General features: G+C 38.4%; 1 protein-coding gene across 1 annotated transcript in view; it reads left to right on the top strand.

The window, feature by feature from the left end:
* Positions 1-5,002: 5,002 nt before the first annotated feature.
* The window catches only part of npr3 (natriuretic peptide receptor 3), a 42,240-nt gene continuing 30,925 nt past the window's right edge, over positions 5,003-16,317 (top strand). The window contains exon 1 of the mRNA XM_017435226.3: positions 5,003-5,781. Within this exon, the coding sequence (XP_017290715.1) occupies positions 5,139-5,781 (643 nt within the window). The 5' untranslated portion in view covers positions 5,003-5,138. The remainder of the gene's footprint in view (positions 5,782-16,317) is intronic.

Raw genomic sequence — 16,317 nt, 5'->3', positions numbered from 1 at the left:
GATATATTTCTAGGCACTGCTCTACAATTGGACTTAACCTTAAAAGGATTTTAGTTCTGTCTGAGATCAAGAGACGGCCACCAGATGTCAGCAAGCATGAAGACTTTTCATCATCACTAGCAGCTGGTGGGATATTGTTGCTGGAGTAGAACTATCTCCCTTCCACCATTTAAAAAAAAAGACTTATTTCTATAGAATTGTTAAAATTAGAATTCCTGTTGGCGTCACAGAGGCTGGCTTAAATGAAAGTGGTAAATATGACATTTGTACAGTTGAAAGAAGCACGCTAACCTTTTCACAGAGAGAGCAGTGATGACGACCAAATACCGAGTCCCTGACTTGGCAACTGAACCTTTGAATGTGTGGTTTGTGAAACAGGACCCCTGTGTAAACCAGCCCAGATTCCTGAGTCCGTATAAATATGTCATTCTAGGTGAAGAATTTCAGCAATTTGTGGTTATGTGTTTTTATTGAATTTACATGGATTGATGTATATTAATGACTAATGCTTTTTAATAACTTCTGTACCATACATGATTTATGGAATATAAGCATTTGAATTTAGTTTGAATGCATTATTTGTTAGAATTTTGCAGTACCATAGATTCATATTATTGTCATTATCACCCCCTGCCAAAAAGCAAATTGGGCAATAATGTTTTTGCCTGTGTCTGTGTGTGTGTGTGTGTGTGTGTGTTTGTGTGTACGTTTGTTACCAAAATGTGTCATGACCCACTGGACAAATTCTATTTAAACTTGCAGAAAGTAATTATTTGATATACATATATAACTGGTTAACTGTTGGAGTCACATCAATTTAAGATGGTTGCCGAAGCCAACTGACATTTTAAAAAAGATGACAATGTCTTAGTTATTTTTGCAGATATTAAGCTCAAATTTCGTGCTGTAGTAGCTGAGACTGATCCACATCATATATTGAGCATGCTAGCAGATTGTGCAAGAGCTTTGTTCAAAATTCTGCCATTAAATATTTAAAATCAACTCTGTCTGTCTTTTAGCAAAATATCTCATGAACCACTGAACAGATTTTATTGAATTTTTAACCAAATAATCAGTGGCTGTACATCTACAACTGATTAACCTTTGAAGACAACCCAATTCAAAATGGCCACCATCGCCCACTGGCCTTAACCAACACATAAATGGCTATAACTTAGTCAATGTAACACATATTGAGCTAAAGTTTGATGTGGTAGAAGCTAAGAATCATCCTTAACACATACTCCAAGTGCTAACAAATCTAGCAGGATCTTGCAATATTGTATGAGATTGTGTATAACATAATTTGTTTGACCAAAATTACTAGAACTCCATCTTTTCCCACCATTAAAATGATTTAGTTTAAAACTCCAGCATGAAAGGCTGTGAGAAGCATGCATTCTTTTAAAGAACACTAGGCTTTTAATTCTTACTGTTATCAGAATGAATTATATTTTTGAAGGTCACCTTATTTGGATCAGTCCTAACACAGTTATCTTTGATATGTTTGCAAAGCTGTTTTGTTTTATCCTCTCAGCAACTCTCATCTCGTTAATTGTGTTAAAAATGTTTCAGTTTCTGATGGATTTCGAAGTGAGATCCCACTGTGTGGCTGGAAGTTGGAATGATGAAATGGTAACTGGGCTAACGAACTACTGTTTCTAATTAAATAATCTGTTTGGTTCCTTGTATTATTGGGATCATTCTGTTACAAAACTTTTATTCCCACATTTGCATTAAATTGGACAAGGAAACAGCTAAAACTAGTTCTTCCTGTTCTGGTTAGGAAAATAAACAGGATTTATTCCTGTTATTGTTGGTCAACACTGATTTAATTCAATTCAATTCAGTTTATTTATAAAGCACCAACTCACAACAAAAGAGACACAGACAAACAGAGTGACTGGTCCAGGTGTAGTTTTTACTGGAAGAAAGACAAAGAAAACCATGTTAGTGATAGAAATAATTACAGTAGAGCAAGTAAAGAGCAGCAGCAGAGTGAGGAAATGGGGTTAATTTATCCTTCAGCAGTCTAATTCTATAGCAGCATAACTAAGGGATAGTACAGGAAACTCAAGCCAACCCTAACTATAGGATTTATCAAAAAGGAAAGTCTTAAGTCTTAGCTTAAAAGTAGACGAGGTGTCAGCCTCGTGGACAGGAACTGGAAGAGGAGCCTGATAGCTGAAAGCTCTGCCTCCTGTTCTACTTTTGGAAACTCTAGGAACCACAAGTAAACCTGCAGTCTGAGAGCAAAGTGCTCTGTTAGGAAAATATGGAACAATAAGATCTTTAATATCAAATAGATTTTGGTTGTTTAGAGCTTTGTATGTTAGAAGTAAGATTTTAAATTCTATTCTGAATTTGACAGGGAGCCAATGGAGAGAAGCTAAAACTGGAGAAATTACAGAGAGCCATTTGTGGCCCTAGAGCAGGGGTAGGCAACCCTGGTCCTCAGGGCCACCATCCTGCATGTTTTCCTTGTTTCTCTGCTCCAACACACCTGATTCAGAGGTTAAATCACCTCTTCATGTCCTGCAGAAGCCTGTTAATCACCCATTGATTCAAATCAGGTGTGTTGGAGCAGAGAAACAAGGAAAACATGCAGGATGGTGGCCCAGAGGACCAGGATTGCCTACCCCTGCTCTAGGGCCACATGTTGCAGACCCCTCGCCTAGAGTGCGAGAGCAGAAGAGAGTTTTTGGAGAGATTAATTAGCTACAGGTGAGTCATAAAACCATTCATTTAAGCCTTGGAAGAAACCCAGGCAGACAGAATGAAAATTAAAGGGCTAGCATTCCTTAAAGAAATGCATTCTTCTCCTTTCATGCCAGAGTTTTAGACTAAGATCATCTTATGTTGATAAATGATGGACTTATAACCTTTTGGTCAAGCCTTAAAAATAACATTTTACAAAGTTTCATGCAATATTGCAAGATGTGTTTGTATGCAGAGCATGTGTTATAAATGACTCTCAGCTTTAACTTGTTGAAACTTCCTTGGCTTTTGTCACAGCCTGAGACTTGCTTCTGTTTAATTGTTTTTACTAATCCTATTGTTGTTTTAATTGTTTTAATGTTTTAATTCTTTGTTTTATGCTTTAAGTGTTTATTTATTTTACATGTGTAGCAATTTGTTGCAGCTGTGGCTGTTTTTAAACTGCTTTATAAATAAAGTGGTAGTATTTTGTCCTTTCATTTAGATGCTTGCAGAGTAAATTCTAAAACTTTAAAACAGAACTGACCTCATGTCACTGTTCAGCTTGTTTCCTGCTATGAAAAATATCAGACTGGATTTCTTACAGACAGGTTCCCAAAGTAAAAAATTGTATTATCACTTTTTACGGTACTTTAAGCTTAATAACCATAATTGCAAAAACTTTCCCAGTTGTGCTGTTTGGTATAATTGGACATTTTAAATAAAGATAGCAAAGAGTATGCCTCACATTCTGTATAATGTTGTAACGATTTAATCAGTTTAAATGTAACCAAGAGTGGCGGCTCTGACGTCAGTGAATTCCACGCAACTTGCTTGCAAACAAGATGTCTTCTGAGAGAAGTGCTTGGTGAGTTGTTACTTATACACCAAATAAATACTGCTGCATGAGCACAGAACTGGGATTTAAAATGTTGTCAAAGCTTTCCTATTCTGACAGGTCTACTGTACAAATATAAAATATGTTTCAATGTTAACATGTGGTGGATTTCTTATTTACTTTTTATGGCATTGCAGACTTTTATTGAACTTTATGCGTCTTTGTGTGATTTAAGCTGTATACCTTCAAATAAGATGTTGGCCTACTTAAAAAAAGTAAAAGTAGCCACAGCCAGAAAGACAGTTGGTGATAACTAATAATTAACTAAGATCATCTGACGATGAGCAATCACAAAGTTAAAGCTGTTTTGATCAAACTCTGAAAATGACAGGATCCCATCCAGTAATGGGAGATTTCTGGAGATCTGGTCAGGGTGACTCTCAGCTACTACCACACCAAACTTTAGCCTAAAATCTGTAAAATTGAGTTGTGTTTTCTATAGACAATTATTGGGGCAGCCATTTAGAATTGGATTCCCTCCAATATTAATTAGATCTAGATGTACATCCAATGTTTAATTAAAATCCATCCAGTGGTTGATAGGATATTTTGCTAACATGACAAACACACACACAGACATGGACTAAAACATCATCGCTCTTTTATCTTTTATAATAATTTTACTGCATCATACAGTTTGAATAATTATGTAACGTAAACAGAAAACCATCAGACGCTTGATAACAACATCAGAACTATGGGAATTATTTGGACTTCTTTCAGAAAATTATACTTACGTTAAAGATGGACTAAAAGCAGTTCTAAAGATTTGCTGTAAGATTCGTTGTATTTTACATTTTTTATTTGAAAAACCTGTCAGTTGGTGGTTCGCTGGTGACCTACCTATTATTATTATTATTTATTATTAATCTGTTAATTAATTTGTTCTGGCACATGTAGGCAGCCATCTCCTCTGTATGGTATGTCTGATATGCCACAACAGGACAAAAAAACTGTCTGTTAATGCAATCAATGGCTGTACATCTATAAATGATAAACCTTTAGAGCCAACCCAAGTCAAGATGGCCACCACAACTAATCGATCATAGCCAACACAAAAATTATTATAACTCAGCTCAGCCAAGCATAAAAACATTTTGTTAGATTTTTTTGTGGTTGTAGTTGAGTGTGATTCACAACACAATGCTTCAAGAGAAAACAAATCATAAGATGTTTAAAAGTGTTGCATAAAAGGCGGCGGGTGATACGCATTCCTTCCTGGAATGCTAGGGCTTTAACTGAGTGGAACTGGTGTTTTTTGAAGCCATAATTCCCACGCAGGAACAGCAGCAGTGTTGAAGCGTCTCATTGTGAGCTCAGCAGCAGTGTAGCTTTAAGATGGAGGAGGGCAGCTCCTGGTGACGCAGGAAGATCACTGAAAGGATGCTTCAAAACTCCAGGCTGCAGGCAGCACGCGCGACTCAGGATCTGAGCTGGGTCAGGAGGACTCCGTAACTTTACAGGACAAATTATCTGATTGTGCGCAGGGGTTTCTGTTAGTTGAACTCGTGGAGAGAAACACCATCCAACCCAAAACGGCATCATGCTTAGTTTGACTGTTCTCCTCTTGATGACCCTGAACCCGGTTCTGACCAACAACCTCACCCAGGAGATAGACGTCCTGGTCTTTTTGCCCAAAAACAACTCTTTTCTGTTTTCCCAAGCCAGAGTTGCGCCCGCGATCCGTTACGCACAGCACGCGCTGACGGCACAGTTCCCTAACTTCCACTTCAGCCTTCAGCTGCAGGACTCCGACTCCGTCAACCAGGCGGTGTTCGCGCTCGCGGACAGGTCCTGCGAGCGCAAGCCGGATCTGATCCTCGGTCCCGTGCGCGAGTACGAGGCGGCCGCGGTGGTGAGGCTGGCATCCCACTGGAACATCCCGGTGGTCTCGGCAGGTGCCCTGGCCGTGGCGTTCAGGAACAAGGACTCGGAGTACTCCCACCTGACGCGGATCGCTCCGTCCTACATGAAGATGGCAGAGGTGTTCAGCGCGATGTTCGAGCGCTTCAGCTGGAGGAGCGCGCTGCTTCTCATCGAGGATGACATGAAGGAGCGGGACTGCTACTTCACTTTGGAGGCAGTTTACCACGTGATGGACGACTACACTGTTAAATCACTGACTTTTTCAGAAGAGGAACCCCTGAGAAGTGACGAGATCCTGCAGAACATCCGTGACACTGAAGGTAAAAACTGTATAAATCTGACTGTAGAACTCCATGAATGAGACAGAAGATTTGATTTTTAACTAGCTGTTTATTGTCCAGTATGTTAACAAAATTCCTTAGTAAAAATAAAAGAATATATTCTTTTTTTTTTCAATAAACTTATATCAGGGGTCTGCAAACTGTGGCTCTTGTGGCTGTAGCTTTGACCAAAACCAACAATGAAATGAATTTTAAAATGTATAGCCGTGATAAAAAAAAATAGAAATATATGTCAAGTTGTCCCGATAATGCCAAGAATCAGAAGTAACTGCTTTAATAAAAACTTTACATGGCATTTAAAAACAATGAAGATCTCTGCCCTAATGAGAAGAAACTGCACAAGTTCCAATTATCTAAATAGTCCTAAATATCTAACAAACTGGCCAAATCTTTATCTTCACTCTGACTAAAGTTTTTATCATTTCAAATGGGATACCTAAAAATCTTTCACAAATGTAGGAAACTTCAGAGGTCTGCAACTTTCGGGTGTTTGGTTCCTCTGCCCCAGCTGACCAAAGATAACATGGAAATTAATATTTATATTTAGAACCAGAACACGCTAATTGTATCAGTTCTCTTGGCCAGATTTGTGTAATAGGTGAACAAAATTTCTGTAACAAATTGATACTATTAAGACACTATTAAGATACTATTAAGACAAGAAACAAACACATCAACCACTTTGTCCCAATAGTTTTGTTAGCCAGTTCACCACTTCATTTATTTAACGTCTAGCTACGTCTTTGTCTGAAATCCACTAAAATATAAATATTTTTAATCAATTTACAACATGCTGCTGAGTAGAAAAAACACAAATGGCAGTTTTACAAATATATTCTCTATAACGAGTTACTGGAAGCAGGTGTCTTGCAAAAAGATGAGAAGTTATTCAGAAAAAATTGAGGATTAAAAGGATAAATCTGGATTTCACTGAAAACCTAATTGATTTTAAGTAAGTGAACATTTCAGTTATTAGAGAAAATTCTGTCCTCATTTTTATGTTCACCCAAATTATCTAGTGGCAGGCAAATATGTGCTTTACTCTAGCAAAGCAGAGTACTTTTACCTGAGATAATAGTAAGGACATAATATGAGACATCCCTCTGTCATCAATTGCAAAAACAAAAATGTAAACATTTATTTTGCACGTGCGCATTCAACATGTACTTAAACAGCCAAACTTTCCTCTGCGGTTGAACACAATTCAGCTTTTTTCCCTGATTTTAATTCTTTGAGAAAAACAAGCAACCATTCACAACAATAACACACAAAAAACTTACATTTTAATGTTGTGTTAATTACTAATTTTCTAATAGAAAAATGAAGAAATCTGCATTTAAATTTTCAAGTAAGTTTTATTTTATTTAGTGTGAGCAAGGGAATAAACGGCTCCTTTAGTTGTAAAAGCTGCTGACCCTGGTTAAGAGTTTATCAAAGGGGGTACACACAAGAACATTTCTTTTTCTGTTTTTAGCCCAATACCTGTGAACAGTTCATCACAGATCTTTAAATTCATAATGTCATAATCTGTATTTTTTTTATTATGATATTATGATTTTTTTATTATTATGAAGTAGGTTTATGAAACCCAATAAGTTGTGTTATCTTTATTTCAAGCTTCAAACATGTTGTGTTTCTGAGCAAATTTTATTTAGTGTGAGGATTAACAAAAATGACTTGATTATCTGTCTGTCTGTCTGTCCATCTGACTGATATGGAGGCAACTCTTTCTCACTAGAATTTGAACTTGATAAGTTTTTGTGTTTAAAATACCAAATATTTTCAATTCAGTTTATTTATATAGTTCTAATTCACATCAGAAATCATCCCAGTGGACATTACAAAACAAAAAATAAGTCCAAATCATGAATCACATTCAGTCCTAGATTCAAATCCATTTGCAGTCAGTTCATTTCTAATATAATACAAAATATTTAGACAAAAAATAGTTGAAAAAAAATGATGCAATGACCGCTGAAGACATGCACCAGCTCAGCTGCAACCCAGACAGGAAAAAGTGGGTAAGATGGATGGATGGATGGATGGATGGATGGATGATAGTTTTTCTTTGACATCATGGAATGGATGCCTGGTTAAATAAAGGTTAAAGATTTTTTTAAAAAAGTTTAAATTAATTTGTATTGACCATGATTTATGGCACCATTATGATGGTGCTTGTGGAGAACATCACAATAAACACATAGAACATCCAGCAAAAGGAAAGCCGTGCTTAAAGTGCAGAAAATTTTACCACTTTGCAAAAGTATGCAAATCCAGGGGCCAAACACCAGTCAAAGAAGGACAGGTACACTGTTCAAGAGAAACTCAGGAAGTGTCTGACCCAGAGCTGTTTGTGGACACAGTCACAGCAGACACAACAGAAGAGGAAGAGGACAGAAATAAAACTGGGGGAAAATAATGTGAAACAGATGTTGAAGTTAGACACAGAAGCACAAACAAGAGTGATATCCACCAAAGACTCTCATAAGCTCATGCCTAACATTCCACTGGAAAAAGACTAATGTATGGCTATGGAGAGCTTCCACTGAAAGTGACAGGTTTTTGCCCCCTTACAAGCAGATACAAAGACAAACCAACAACTCAAAAGTTTTAAGTTGTAGTCTGCTGACAGACACACTGAGTGAGTACAAGCATGTTTTCAAAGGCATTTCAAGGTGAGTTCAGTTTCAACATAGTCCCCAGTGTAGCACCAGTAGACTGTCCCCCAAGGAGAGTGGCTTTTGCTCTCAGAGACTAGAAAACTAGAAAATATGGAAAAAGACAGCATAATATGCAAAGTAACAGAACCAACCCAAAGTAACAGAACCAACCCAGTGGACGAATGCACTCGTAATACATATGTGAGAAACCAAAACCAAACTCTGCATATACCCTGAACCAAGACCCCTAAACAAAGCAAATATGAGGCCACACCATCCACTCCCAATGCTTGATGACATAATGTACAAGCTAGCTGGAGCAAATTATTTTAGCATAATGGATGCTAGATCTGGATATTGTGTCATGTCAGTGGCTGCAGCTTTAGCCCACATGCTGAACACACCCAGGAGACCAAGTAGATGAAACAAAAATGTTTATTTAATCAATGCAGATTAAAGGGCAGGCAAACTGGCTTCTCTGGAATAGTGCTGTCCACTGAGAGGGAGAGAGAGTCTGTATTAATTTATAGTTAGAGATGGTGTGACTGAACTTTAAGAGCAACAGCTTACAGAGTAATGGAGGTTGTTTGCCTAGGAGGGGTGACGGGGTCTGGAGTGAATGTCCTGTAGGACCGTAGGAGTCTGTAGAGGCGAGGTCTCCAGGTGGCGGTGGAGGGTGAGCAGGGTTCGGTATGGAGGTAGCGTTCCGGCGTGGTATCTCTTAGCGAGAGGTAGTCCTTTCCCAGAACCTAACTCTGATCTGGAAACCAGCACAGTGCTCAAGGTCCAAGAGAGTAACCTGGAACAAAGCATAAACTTATGAACAAGGCTTAGATCCTAAACACTGGTCAAAACTAGAACACGGCGTGAACAAGGCACAGGTACTAAATCTTGGTCAGGTAGGTAACACACGTACCACACATGTTAACACTCTGACATTGAAGTGCTGGCAGACGACTCCCTTTAAACCTCCCTGATGAGCACCTGATGAGGAACACCTGCTGCAGCAACCACCTGGAAGAACCCACGCCATCTACTAAAGAAAATATGAAAGCAGCAGGCAAAACACACCAAAATATTCCAGAACCCCGACATATTGGGCCATCAACCTCAGTGAGGAGTCAACTCTGCTCACACCTTCAACACCATATATGACAGATATTGTTTCCTCAGTTTCCCAATTGACATCTTGTCTGCCCAAGATGATTTCCAAAGGGGAATTGACGAAATGTATGAGGAGCTATAGGGAGTGACTGACTTAATGGACAACATCATTGTGTTTGGGAAAACAAAAGAGGAGCATAACCGCAACCTCATATCCATTTTCTGTTGGCCCAGTGAAAGAGGTGTAAAGCCCAACCCAGACAAGTGTCACGTCTGTATCAGCAAAGTCAGCTACTTCAGACACAAGCTCACAGCTAACAGATTAGAACCTGACCCCCTGAAGGTGAAAGCAATTCACAATATGCCAACAACAGAAAATGAAGCACAACTGGAGACAATCCTTGGCATAGTAAATTATCTTGTTAGATTTGCCCCCAATCTGACTGAGGTGAGCACATCTTTCAGACAGCTCCTTCAACAAGACACAGAGTTCAAATGGAACAAAATACACAAGAGAGTAATAACAGCTAATACCAGAGCAGGTGCTAGCATACTTTGTCAAATACTTCTGTCGAATCTGACCACAAGCAACTTGAATCAATACTTCGCAAGCCCCTAGCTTTTGTGCTGCCACACTTGCAGCACATGCTGCTCGCATTGCAGAAATACATCTCTTTCATCCCCAAACCAAGAAAGAAAATTCCATTCACGGACACATTGTCAAGGTAATACATGATGAAGAGGACAGTTCATTAACTGAAGACATGAAGTCTCAAGTATGCAGTCATCAGCACAATGCCAGTGAGTATAGACAGAGTTTCCAACCTCAAGACAGCCACAGCTGAAGATGTAGTTGTCCACCCTCGAACATGTCATTCAGTCAGGCTGGCCAGACACAAGAAAAGTGTCCTTCTCTCATTAGTGAATACTGGAACCACTGTGATGAAACGACAGAGACTTATGGATTTCTCCTGAAAGGTGAGAAAATAATAAATAATAAAAGAAATGCATCCGTGCATACACAAAATACATGTCAGAGTGGAAAAGAGCAAATACAGAGCAAGAGAAGAAACTATAATGGGATGTGACATATGCCAAACACACCACTTTTCAAACCAGAAGGATTCAAAGCTCTCACAAGAAATCCCTGAAAACCTATGGCAAACTGTAGCCACAGAATACATTGTCACATGGGATTACCTGAGCAGGTATTTTAAAATTGAATGCCTGCACAGCATCAGCACAGCCGGTGTCATCCACAAGATGAAAGCTGTATTGGCCAGACATGGCATTCCTGAAATGTTGTGAGTGACAGTAGGACTCCAAAGATTTCAGTCAGTTCACAAAGGCATGAAGTTTTCAGCTCATCACTTCAAACCCATGTTACCCTAAAGCAATAGTCTAGCCGAAAAGATTGTTCAGACTGTAAAACGAATCCTCACAAACGCTAGAGAGGAAGGAAAAGATCTGTTCACTTTATTTGAGTGCAGAAACACTGAAATCACCAGCCCAAATCCTCATGACAGACCCTCCAGGATTTTGCGAGATTGCGATCCCAGCTATTAACGCAAAATCAAGCAAACCCCGCGAAATCGCAACTTTTTGCAACTTTGTCCAAAACACTGTAACTTTCCCGCAACTTTAACCCAATATTTATTGTTTCTAAAGTGATTCGCCACCGTTTCTGCGGTCTAGTCTCTTCTTTGTGGGTTTGTGTAGTGTGTAATACAAAATAACCCCAAATAACTCAAGAAGAAGACACATGACGTCACTTCCTGTTAACATCAGAATGCCGTGAGCTAGACGCCGCTAACTCCGCGGAGTGCAAATATCCAATATCCAACTTCAAACTAACTTCACTACGGTCGTAAACCAGTTTCCTCCCCAGCTGCAGCTGTTTTGCACGTCCTGCAGTGTAATCATTGAACATAAATGCAAGTCATCCATTGACAAACACATCGTGTCTGCAAAACGTGAGGAGAGCTGCAGACGAGGGACAATCCAGAAATGGTCATGAATGTCAGTTTAGAAGCTATCAAAGTTCTCAAATAAAGCATCTTTTGAGAATGTCAATGTTTGTTGGTAATTATCTTACAAAACTAGGAAGTATTTTTGGTTTATATATTAAAAGTTATGGTTGTTTAATGATTTTAGTAAAAAAAAAAATCAACTTTTCATCGCAACTTTTAGGAAAATGCCCACGAAATCAGGCATTTTAGCCCGCAACAATCACAAAAAATGTCTGCAAAATCCTGGAAGAATTGTCATGAGTCGCAGGCTGCAGTTAATTTTGCCCACAACAGCAAAACAGTTGTGACCTCAAGTAACCCCACAGAAAACTGGGCAATCAAGAAGAGATGTATGTCAGCAATACATGAAGCTGCAAGAACCTTGTCAACACTGCCACCTGAAGCACATGTACATTTCCAGCAGGAAGGTGGCTGACGGCAACCAGTTAAAGACCAACAGGAACTCCATGTAGCTACCGTATCAAACCCAGCAAACGACAGAACTTTAGACAGAAAAGACAGCATCTCATAACACAAGTCAGTTGACCCACATCTACTATGCTGCAGCCTGAGGTCAGCTAGAAACACACGACCCTCAGAAATGTGACATCAGCTGGCTCAAACAACCCAAGAGTTTGAAACATGATATGGACATGCGATCAAACCAAGGCAGATCCTTGATCTGTGATGTTTAGTGAGGTTCAGTAAAAGGTATACAATTCACTTTATGTTCAGATGCTCAGCTACAGTTCGAAATTCATTAAATATCATATTTTTTCTGTTTTATACACTTGAGTAACTATTTTTTACACCGATCAGAAACACTTAATTTGTTAAAGGGAGTCTAATGTTTGGTTATAATCTTTTAATAAGACTGATTTTGAAATATCCTACAACGGAAACCAGATATGCGTTTGTTTGTTTGTTTGTCAGAACATGATAACTGTTATTGACTGTTGGTGTATGCTGCTTAAAATCTGATTAACAGACAAAACATGTTTGGCTGCAGTGTTAATTTAAAACCAGTAACTCCATTCGGTCAGTGTAAATTATTTATTCATAATCTGGTAGGCATAACACAGCTGTGCAAGCACACCTCAGCGTAAACTTTAATTTCTGTTACTTAATCTGGTCTTTTTTGAAATGATATTAAGTCTACTAGCTATCGATAGTTAGTACCTTATCAGCCATAACATCAGTCATAGAGCACGGAGTATGACGAAAAAGGCAGAATTTTTCTAGGCTAGGCTAATGGCTAGCTAAACAAAGGACCTTTGTAATGTTTTTTCAGACTTAGAAAACAACTCTTTCACATAAATTACATACAATTGTAAAAACACTTCACATTAGCTAATATTAAACCTCTGCACTTTTGCATGACACTATTTTATTTATTTATTTTATTTTTTTTTTTTCAACCAAATAATAGCTGTGTTTTTAAACATGGTCAACAAAAAACTGTTTATTGTTGATGGTGCTGAAGCTTTGGAATGTATCAGTTTGCAGGGCGTTAAGTAAACTTTTAGACTGACTCGACATGCTGATCCAGCACCCTGGAGTAAACTTTCCCATGAAGGCTGAGAAGTGAGGTCCCTTAATAAATGGAACACATTATCCAATCCCCATTTTAAAAAATGGGAACCACCATCCCGATCTGTCACTCCACAAGTGTTATCCTGGTCCTCCATGTGACATTAAAGAGACTAACCACGATACCCAAGAGCCTTCAGCATCTCAGGGCAAATCTCGTCCACCCCTAGCACCCTGCCACCAGGGAGGTTTTGACTATCTTGGTGACCTCTGTCATGGTAATATGGTCATGGACTTGTCTCCTCCTCAAAGGTGGACATGATGCCTGGATTAAGGAGATCCTAGAAGTGCTCCTTCCACTGCTCAATAATATCCTCAGTGCAGGTCAGCAGTTACCCTCCCAAACCAAGCACCTGAGATGGGACTTGCTTTCCCTTTCTAAGTTGCCAAACAATTTGTCAGGACCTCCTTGAGGCCTCTCTGAATTCCCATCCATGGCTGACACGAACTGACTACAAAAACACCACTGCTATTCAGAGGAAAACGTCTCACAGTTCCTACGTCTCTGCGAGAAAAGGTTGTGTACCTGTCTCATGAAGGATACCAGGGCATGGTTCCCACTAAACAATGCCTCAGAGAACTGCACTGGTGGCCATGTATAAATGATTTGGTCTACACAGTCCTGTCATCATGCAACATTTGTCAGGCGTGTGACAAAACCACAAGTGTTTCACCTACACCAATTACAACCTGTCAAGTTTTCAAATTAAACACATTGCTGTTGACACTGGGTCAAGCCAAAATTGCACATTACACAAACAAGAAAAGAGAAGCTAAATCCACAAAGTCACTGTTGAATCTACAGTCAGAGTGAAAAAGCCTTTTCATGTGGGAAAAGGAGAGACCCAGTTATTTTGTCAGTACAGCAGCAGACTGGACTGAGTTCATTTGTCCTCAATGATGGGAAAAGATGTTAAAAGACTGTTACTTTGCCCAAATGAGACAATAAAGAAGACTTTATTTGGATTTAACCCTTTTAGCACCACAATAATAGATATATTCATTAAAATGCCTGGTCTTTCTTGTCTATTGTCTTGTCTAATATACACCCTTTTTTCCAAGAGAAGTAGAACTTTCAAAAGTCAAGTATTCACCATTCTTATGTAAATAAATACCTAAAACTGTGTGTTTATAAGAAGAAAAGGACAAAAACAGAATTGAATTTTCTTCAACTTTCTTATGATAAATTCTTGTTAAGTGCAGATTGAACATTTCTGAGACTGCAAAAACCTAATTCAAACTATTTTACAACAACTCAGACAATTTGACATTTCTGGAGCGCTGCGGTGTCACTGGTGATCCCTGTGGTCTTAGAAGGGTTAATAGCACTTCTGCCACCTGAAAGTGTAATCATAAATTGCAGAAACTTCATTTTGCATTACAGAAATACTAATGTTTTGAAGAAAATAATACTACTTTTGCTAAAATGGATTAAGGATGTTTGTTTGGGTAACAGAGGAGATGTTTTCTTCCTGAAGTCCATACCGTGAATGTATTATGTTCTGCCCTGATGCTGTTATTACTTCTAGCTACTAGATGGCACTGTGATGACACCAAAGGGAGGATGAGACCAGATGGTGAGGGAGACTGAACGCAGATCTATCATGGCGCCTGTGTAAAAGCAAGCATGTGATAAAATTTTACTGGTCGTCTTCTTATTTTTATTTACACCTGCAACAACAGATACTTTGTGCTTAATGTCTGATGTACTAACTATTGATAACTGTTTGACAGACAATCACTCAAATGACCAGACTTTAGGCCTGTCCTAGTTCTATATGCAAGTCACTGCAGCCATTCCTCTACTTGTTGCATTTTATGTATATAGTTTTGTGTATATTTTAATTTAAATCATTTGTGCATGTGTCTGTGTGTGGGAAGAGTTGGAGGTGTAGGTGTTCACGAACTGATGACCAAAACAATAGTTTATTTAATTAATTTAATATACTCTTATAGAAAAATTACTCGAATTTAATATGTTTCACCTGATCACATGAACATGTTGAAATTAGCAAAATGTTAATGTTTTCATATGATTTTTCTGTAATATATATAGTATAAATATATAAATAATACATATATATTTTTTCTTTTAAAATTATTGCAACATGTCATCCGATAATGCAGAAAAAATCTAATAATAAAAACATCTGAAATACAAATTTCATACATTAAGATTTCTGATTTCCTTTGTTTTTGAGTCATAAAAGAGCACAGCAGACTGTGCCTGGCTCTCTATATTAGATTTCTACTGGCAGCAGTTGTTAGATCTTATCACACATGCAGAGGTTAGCAGACATAATGTCAAACACAATTTGAGCTTTCATCATGGCTCTGTGCTTCTGTTCTTTGTTAATCATATTAGACACGTGGGCCCTGCTCAGGTCCACTCCTGTTGTCTGCTCTCCTACTTAGTGTAATTAGACACATGTATTCCAATTACCTCCCTCTTCTGTGTGTGTTGATGCTGTTCCCAGTTTATTTTTATCTGTTGTAACAAGCATTCCATCCTTTATTCCTTTGATTGGTTCCCTAATGTTTCTGATCAGCTGACTTTTTTACCTTTGTGATTTAGATACCTTTGCTTGTGTGATCTGTGTGCTGGCCTTTAAACCTTTTAGTATTGGCTCCTGTATTTAGTTGTCTGTTTTATTCCAGACTGCCTCCTAGTTCAATGTTTGAACATGGACTCAGCTGACGCTGAGCTGCTCCAGCACCTGAGGCAAGTCCATATCAGTATTGCTCATCTCTGTTTACCAAGTTTTGGTTCAGGGTTTATGTTTTTCCTGCATGACTATTGCTTTTGAACTGTAGTAAATTGTGATATCTCATTGTTTCTGATAGCTTCTTTTCCCCCCTGTTGTCTCATGGTAATCTTCCTTTGTTAGCCTGTCCAGATTTTGTGCTGCCCTATTATTTTAACCCCTCACCTCCTGTAATATGCCTGCTCTAATCTCTCTCCAGTCATGCTAATAAACCAGAACATGTAAAGACATGTACTGACTGTTAGTATATTTCAACAAACAAATTAATGTCATATGTTACACAAAAATATTTTATAATAACACTTTCAGTGTCCTATAAAATAGTGTATGTTTCCTTGGACTATATTTGAAAAATATATATATTTAAGTAAAATTCATGCATAATTA

Source organism: Kryptolebias marmoratus, linkage group LG1 (assembly GCF_001649575.2).
Source record: "Kryptolebias marmoratus isolate JLee-2015 linkage group LG1, ASM164957v2, whole genome shotgun sequence".
Taxonomy (NCBI): Eukaryota; Metazoa; Chordata; class Actinopteri; order Cyprinodontiformes; family Rivulidae; genus Kryptolebias; species Kryptolebias marmoratus.
The sequence above is the reverse complement of the archived record's forward strand: the minus strand, read 5'-3'. Positions and strand labels throughout refer to the sequence as shown.